The sequence below is a fragment of the Nylanderia fulva genome, unplaced genomic scaffold (genome assembly GCF_048542155.1).
Source record: "Nylanderia fulva isolate GAGA-0341 unplaced genomic scaffold, ASM4854215v1 Scaffold530, whole genome shotgun sequence".
Lineage (NCBI taxonomy): Eukaryota > Metazoa > Arthropoda > Insecta > Hymenoptera > Formicidae > Nylanderia > Nylanderia fulva.
The window spans coordinates 65,009-73,159 of record NW_028190622.1 but is presented as its reverse complement, the minus strand read 5'-3'; the positions used below and the strand labels follow the sequence as shown (position 1 = coordinate 73,159).

Sequence of the window (8,151 nt, the reverse complement as noted above, 5' to 3'; positions counted from 1 at the left end):
GACCTTAGGGCTCGACGTACTTTATGAAGATGAAGAAATGGGAAAATACATTAATCGGACCGAAACCTTAGGGCATTCGGTACCTTCTGAAGAAGAGATGGGAGACAAATCCATGTATTGTACGAAGACCTTAGGGCACGGCGTACATTACTTAAACGAAACGACGAAGATGGGAAATTATACTAATCACGCTGGAACCTTAGGGCATTCAGCGCGATTCCAAGGCAAAAAAGAGATGGGAGACAAATCCACAAGATACATTGAAACCTTAGGGCATTCAATGTCTTGCAATGAAGAGCATATTACCAAGAGTCGGGAGACCCCGGTAATGGGAGATGAAATTTCTAATTCCGTCGATTGTGCGAGAACCCTAGGGCTTTTCTCGACGAACGACAATTTTACTAACTCCAATCGACCACACGCTGTCGAACAACTTTTAAGACTTGAACATTTAAATCCTGAAGAAATTGATCATGTCAGGTCAATTCTTACTAAGCATTCAGATAGATTCCATCTGCCTAACGAACCTTTAGGAACTACAAACGCGACTCAACACTACATTCCAACTATTAACGAAATTCCTATACACAATAAACAATACAGGTTTCCTTCTGTCCATAAAGAAGAAATTGATTAACGAAAAAACTATAGGAGACGCCTATCCTCTTCCTAATATAACAGATATACTTGATCAGTTAGGATCAGCCAAATACTTTTCAATATTTGATTTAGCTTCCGGATTTCATCAAATTTCTATGTCACCTAAAGACGCTCACAAAACAGCATTTTCTACGCCATATGGGCATTATCAATTCAAGCGCATGCCATTCGGTTTAAAAAACGCACCTGCTACTTTCCAAAGACTTATGGATAACGTATTATCGGGACTACAAGGAAACGAATTATTCGTCTATATGGACGACATTGTCATTTACGCGCGATCATTAAGAGAACACGAAATCAAATGTGAAAGATTAATGCAAAGATTACGAGACGCGAATTTACATTTACAGCCAGATAAGTGCGAATTTCTAAGGCATGAAGTAGCTTATTTAGGCCATATAATAGGCGCGAATGGAGTCAAACCAGACCCGGACAAAATAAAATCAATAATTCACTTCCCAGTTCCGAAAAATCCGAAAAACATAAAACAATTCCTCGGTTTAGCCGGATATTACCGAAGATTTATACCTAACTTTTCTAAAGTCGCGAAACCATTAACAGATTTATTGAAAAAGGATAGCATATTCAATTGGCAATTAAAACAAGTAGAAGCTTTTAACTCTTTGAAACATTCGTTATGTTCAAATCCCATTCTCCAATATCCTGATTTTACTAGACCTTTCATACTAACTACCGACGCATCAGGGTATGCCATAGGCGGAATTTTAAGTCAGGGACCGGTAAGAAAAGATCTTCCTGTCTCATATACTTCTCGAATTTTAAACACCGTGGAACAAAATTATTCAACAATTGAAAAAGAATGTCTAGCCATCATATATTGTATTAGCCACTTCAGACTCTACTTATACGGAAGACTTTTTACTATAATAACCGATCACAAACCTTTAATTTGGCTACACTCTATAAAAGATCCAACCTCCAAACTCTGGAAGTGGAAAACCAAGCTAGCGGAATATAATTACGAAATTAAATACAAAAAGGGATCACTAAATAATAATGCCGATGCTTTATCGCGAAATCCACCCACTGATTTAGTTCTACCAATATTCGCTTCAGACAATGACGAATCATCCGACGAATCCATATTTTCAAGCAGACCAGGACCTTCCGTCAGATCAATTGAAACAAATGCTTTAATCCCTTACCGCAGTAATAATATTGATAACCCTAATTATGTTAATATAACTGAAAACAATTCTGATTTAGATGATGAAAGTTCAATTTTTAATAACGATAATCACGACTATGCAAATATGTCAAATTCAAATTTAGAATACGATTACGTCGACCCAGTAATTTCAGAAACTATACCAATTATACAACCCCCTCCCGTAATTCCGAGTAAAGTAAGAATACGCGAAGTAAGAGACAACTTATTAAACCAAAAGGATAATCATGTAATTTTTATAAGTCTAGACGGAGGATCACCCTACGACAAAGGAGCCAAACTTTATTCCACTGCAAATCTTTTACCCACATACAAAAATCTCAATTTTGAAAGAGTTAATGTAAAGAAAATCAAATTAAATAATTTAATATCAATCCTGATAAGAACAAACAATCGACTGTCTATAGAACCGCAAACTGTGAAAAATTGTATACGCTTTTTATTAGACTGTGTTAACGAATTACAATTAACTTCCTTTAGCATTAGCAAAACGCATAAATTCGATGACATTCCCTGGTCATACGTTGTTAATCAATTGAAGAAATTTTTTTATGACACCCGCGTAAATATAACTATTTGCCAGAATCTAGTTGACAATCCTATTTCTGCGGAACGCGTAAAACTAATTTCAGAAAACCATGCATCAGCATGCGGTGGCCATAAAGGAGTTACGAAAACATTTAATAGACTTCAACCTCATTACTTTTGGAGTACGATGAAAGAAGATATTCAAGAATTTATTAGAAAATGTCGCGAATGTCAGTTAAAGAAATTAACGCGCGTCAAAACAAAGCAACCAATGATTATTATGGATACCCCCGGGACAGCTTTCGATAAAGTTTCACTAGACATAGTAGGGCCATTTCCTATCACGAATAACGGAAATAAATATATTTTAACCATGCAAGATTTATTAACAAAATACTTCATAGCTGTACCATTAAAAGAAGCCACTTCATTAATGATAGCCGACGCTTTTACAAAAGAATTTATTTGCATTTATGGAACTCCCAAAGCTATCCTTACCGATCAAGGTACCAATTTTCTATCAACCTTAATACGCATCCTGGCTTAAATACTCACAAGGTTAGACTATGTCTAATGTGCTTTGCTGTGGTACACTTCGCTACTGTGTTCTTCCCTCTGAGTCTGAAGATCTGAGGAGCCTCGGTACCTCGGTCTGAAATGGCGGCTATGTCTCGTTGTCTTCGGAACCCCGTAGTAATGGCTGGTTAGCTGACTGTTGTTAGAAGTACTGAACTTGACTGTGCTGGCGGAACAACTTTCGGCGAATCACTGCCGTTCCGTGCCGGGTGCAGGGTTTATATACCGTAAAATGTGGCTCGCTCCTCCCATCGGGTGATGAGGCTAATCCAATGGTAAGAGAGATATGCCGGGGAAGTACTGGAGACAATCTGTTCCTGGTAGAGATTGCGACGGTTAAGTCCCGGAGAGATGGCTTCTCAGTAGCGATAGCGGTGTTCCTTTGATGATTCATCGCTAGCGATTTTCAACCGTTTTTTATTCTCGGTAGTGATAGCGGTGTTTCTTTGATGACTCATCGCTATGCTCTCCGACTTTCCTTATCGTATTTTAGTAGCGATAGCGGTGCTTCTTTGGTGACTCACCGCTATGCGGCTTGCAACGGGCCTTCCTTATCTTATTCTTGGTAGTGATATTTCTTAATGGTCCTTCTATAATGGTTTGCAGGTTGCAACGTGTTTCAGCGTTGCATCATGCATTGCATCATGCTTCTGGAATGTAACGATTCTCAACCGTCTTTCTAGAACCTTCTAGAATCTTCTAGATGTTTCTTGAGAGTAAAGCCGAGTTCACATAATAAAGCGGGTTTCATACCTAATTACTACTTTACAAACGATATCTATATATTTTAGGTATTATTCTTTAGAATATGTCTATTCTTTTTGCGATTTAAATAAAACGTATTACTTCGTAAATTTTTGTTATGGATTAAAATAATCATGATAGACAAGTAAAATTTATCAATTTACATTTATATTTCATAGTTATATGTAAATTGATAGATAACTCGCGTCAGGAACGGATTTCTAATTTTTCCTAATATTTATATCTATCATTTGGAAATCGCGATGGAGGGTTAAAACTTATCAATTTACATTTACATTCCATAGTTATATGTAAATTGATAGATAACTCGCGTCAGGAACGGATTTCTAATTTTTCCTAATATTTATATCTATCATTTGGAAATCGCAATGGAGGGTTAAAACTTATCAATTTACATTTACATTCCATAGTTATATGTAAATTGATAGATAACTCGCGTCAGGAACGAATTTCTAATTTTTCTAATATTTTATATCTATCATTTAAAAATTGTGATGGACAAATAAAACTTATCAATTTACATTCACATTTCATAGTTATATGCAAATTGATAGATAACTCGCGTCAGGAACGGATTTCTAAATTTTCCTAATATTTATATCTATCATTTGGAAATCGCGATGGAGGGTTAAAACTTATCAATTTACATTTATATTCCATAGTTTCATGTAAATTGATGGAAAACTCATATGGAGAATAACGCATTAATTTTGTGCTATTATACCGTGCCTGCGGCTACATATGATTTATCGGTTATTCGCCAACTGTCCCTGACTAAGTTTAACACTCAATTTACATACATCTCTTGTAGCTAGATGTAAATTGGTGCTTATTATAGAAAAAATCATAATCAAGATAAAATACCTATATATTCATGGTTGAACTATGATATCCTTATTTGGTAGTACCTTCGAACGTACGACGGATATAATGTTATATTGCATATGAATTTTTTAGTCTTCTAATTTATGAATGAGAGTTTTAAGGTTAATAATATATTTGCTATAGGCGTGCTTATTCTCTAACTTGTATGTTTCCTAACGAATGATCCGGAGCGGAGCACCCTTGTTAATTATGCTTTTTATGATGGAAATATTATTTAAGGGGGGGTATGCTATTTAAAATATTTTTTGGGCATTTTTTAAAATTTTTTTAAATGAATGCGCAACATCTCAAGAATATTCAGTCAAAATTTCAAGTCGATCGGAGCAAAAGTAAAGAAGTTATGAACGTTTAAAGGACCGTTGCTCCGAGCCGTATTTCTCTACCTCCTTGACCGGTGTGCGGCGCGCTGTCGTGGCACGCTATTGTATTCATTCGTAACCCCTAAATTCCTTTATTGCTGAAAGCGTTTTTTTAGGCAGCCTTGTGTGCATTGAAAACATGGTATATACATCAGTTGCTCGCTGTATGTCGTGTTGAACGGTAGAAAGTGAGTCGATAAATTTGACTGTTATCGTTCGAGTTCGTTGAATTTTCGGGCATTTTGAACTGTGTTTGTGTTTGAACTGTTACTGAGTGTATTTATTATTATTAAAAATGCCTCGAAAAGTGACTAGAGATGATCGTAAATACGGTAAAAAGTATTTGAACCGAGTAAAAAAAATAATACCGCCACAAAAGCGTAAAAACGATGAAGTAACAGCTGGCAGCTCGTCGTCGAAAAAAATTAAAAATCGTCCCGCTATTGAAATAGAAGAAGATCTCCAAAAACATTATAGGATAGTAGATTTTGTTTTGGTTTTTTCAACAATCTCTACTATAGTGAAATGTAAAAAGTGTGATGGAGAAGTCAATTTCACATCATGCAAAAAAGAAGGACTCGGTTTTAATATCAAAATGACATGCAAAAGCTGTGCATCGCCTCATTATATTCCATCTTCTACAAGAATAGATTCTGGAAAATACGATGTCAATTTAAGATTCGCTTTTGCAATGCGAGTATTAGGCTTAGGCTTAGCCGGGTGCAATAAATTGTGTGGACTAATGGACTTGGCTAGTGCTCTTTTAACGAAAAGAGTATATAATAAGTATGTAGATAAAATGTGTGAATATACAACAAATGTTGCCAAAAAGTTTTTTGCATCGGCCGTAGAAGAAGAAAAAAAAGAAATGTGTAAAACGCATAATTTAGAAGAAACAACAGAAGTTACTGTATCAGGCGACGGCACATGGAAGAAAGAGGGTTTGCTTCGTTATTTGGCGTTGCTTCTCTCATTGGATTTTATACTGGCAAAGTATTTGACATTTTAGTAAAAAGCAGCTTCTGCCAACGATGTAAAACTTGGGAAAATAAATCCAATACTGCTGAATATGAAGAGTGGCACAAAGAACATGTTAGTAGCGGAGAATGCAAAGCCAACCACGTCGGACCGTCTGGAAACATGGAGGTAGCAGCAATTGTAGAAATGTTCCAACGATCTTTGGAAACTCTTGGGGTGAAATATCGTAATTACATTGGAGATGGCGATTCGAAGACGTACAGCGGCGTTATTGACGCAAACCCTTATGGTGAAGATTTTGTAATAAATAAAAAGGAATGCGTAGGACATGTGCAGAAACGCATGGGAACGCGTCTGCGTGATCTGGTAAACAAGACAGTAGTTGTTACAACGACCAAAACCGGAAAAACCATTAAAAAAAAATCCTGTCTGGAAAAGAACAATTAACAGGCAAAATGATAGACAAATTAACTGTTTACTACGGATTGGCCATTCGACGCAATTCCGATTTAGTTCAGAAGATGAAAAATGATATATGGGCGACATACTACCACTACAGTTCAAACGACAAAAACCCACAGCACGAGAAATGCCCGAGCGGCGAAGATTCCTGGTGCGAGTGGCAAAAAGCTGCAGCTGCAGATGCTCTAAAATCATTCAAACACAGCTACGCAGCTCTTCCTTCTAAAGTTCTGGAAGCCATGAAGCCCATTTATGAGGACTTGAGCAAGGACGCATTGTTGCAGCGATGTCTTGGAGGTTTTACACAAAACAATAACAAAAGCCTCAATCAGCTAATATGGAAAATCTCTCCAAAGGCATACAGTGGAACCTCTACAACCGTACAAATTGCAGCTAATGTAGCTGCTTGTACTTTTAATGAAGGTTCTATTGCCCTGTTGGCCTTCATGAAAGAGATGCACATCGGTACAGGCCCTAGTTCTCACGAATGGGCGCGACAAGTTGACGATTTGCGAATTACTAGAGGAGACGAGAAAGCGGTCTACAACAGTAAAGAAGGGAGAGTTTCGCGGAGACAAACACAAAAAGATGCTCTGGATCTTCTGGATGAAAACGCCTTGCTGTATGGACCTGGTATCGATGATTCTGTGTGAGTATAAAAGAACTATCGACTTTTATTTCGAAATTTTTAGTGTGCAAAAGTTTAAAGCGTTTTTCTCAAACTTGCCATTTTCGAAGTTCGTGATCACGATAACTCAAAATCTACTCGATCAATTGTTCTGAAATTTGGCACACTGCTTCTTAACAACATTTACCAGGTATTCCTGGGAGCTTTTTTTGATTTGTTAAAAATTGTTAATTTTACAAAAACAAATAACTCGATTTTTTGCACCAAAAATCAGAATTTTGGCTTCAAAGTGCTACTAAAAATTAAAAAATAAAAAAAAAATTTCTCCCAGCGTTACCTCGAAAAACATCTCCTTTAACGAATCCATTTTTATTTTTTGGTTTCAGATAATTCTACTACGAGTTATAATGATCACCGCCAAACTACTTTTTAGAAGCGCCTCCGGAAATTCGTTGTCACTCGCGTATTTTTCGATATTTTTCGATGAAAATTTAGCAAGTTACTCTTCAAATGTTGTATTATTACATGGAAATTGAATAAATAAAGTAACATTATCTGTTTCGCCAAAAAAAAATCGTAAAAACATGCCTTTTTTCCATCGAAATTAGCATACCCCTCCCTTAAAAGTGGGTAGCTATTCCCATTGTCATTTGTGAGAAAACATGTTTTAACTTATGAGTAATTATATGTGATTAAATATTTGTTAATACCGGTCTTTCATGTAGGTTAGAGATTGTCATGACTAATATGTTAAAGGATAAATTTTTGAAAAAGATTGAAATTTTGAAATTTGTCTGGACGTTACATCTCCCCTCCTATTTGAGAATAAAACCCGACGTTGACCTAGGGTTTTGTTCTAGGTTATATAGATGCTTCCCTCAGGGGCACTACAGACTCATCCCTGTAGTGTACGGGTGTCGCAATCCCGAGGTACTCGAGCTGGAGTGTGTGGTGATGGATGAACGGGGTGTGATGGGCGTGCAGGCCCTAAAAAGGACTTGTCCACTGCACTAGGTGAAGGAAAACACCGAAGATAACACCCGGGGGGGAGGCCCCGTTAGCTGAGTAAGGCAACCTCCTAAGGGGAAGGAAAACCCCTGACAGAAAAAACCAATTTC

The 8,151-nt window shown here is 36.9% G+C and overlaps 1 protein-coding gene across 1 annotated transcript; it reads left to right on the top strand.

The window, feature by feature from the left end:
• Window positions 1–6,090: 6,090 nt before the first annotated feature.
• LOC114927978 (uncharacterized) lies at window positions 6,091–7,058 on the top strand. The gene is made up of 2 exons (XM_085487323.1): window positions 6,091–6,320; window positions 6,362–7,058. The coding sequence occupies exons 1-2, from the start codon at window positions 6,106–6,108 to the stop codon at window positions 7,056–7,058; spliced, it is 912 nt and encodes a 303-aa protein (XP_085343449.1). The 5' UTR covers window positions 6,091–6,105.
• Window positions 7,059–8,151: the final 1,093 nt, after the last annotated feature.

What these genes read in the sequence shown, in the direction of transcription:
- LOC114927978 (XM_085487323.1), top strand. Translation starts at nt 6,106, where the DNA reads ATGGAGGTAGCAGCAATTGTAGAAATGTTCCAACGATCTTTGGAAACT. An exon ending in CGTGATCTGGTAAACAAGAC is followed by an intron (nt 6,321 to 6,361) that starts AGTAGTTGTTAC and finishes AAACCATTAAAA; the next exon opens with AAAAATCCTGTCTGGAAAAG.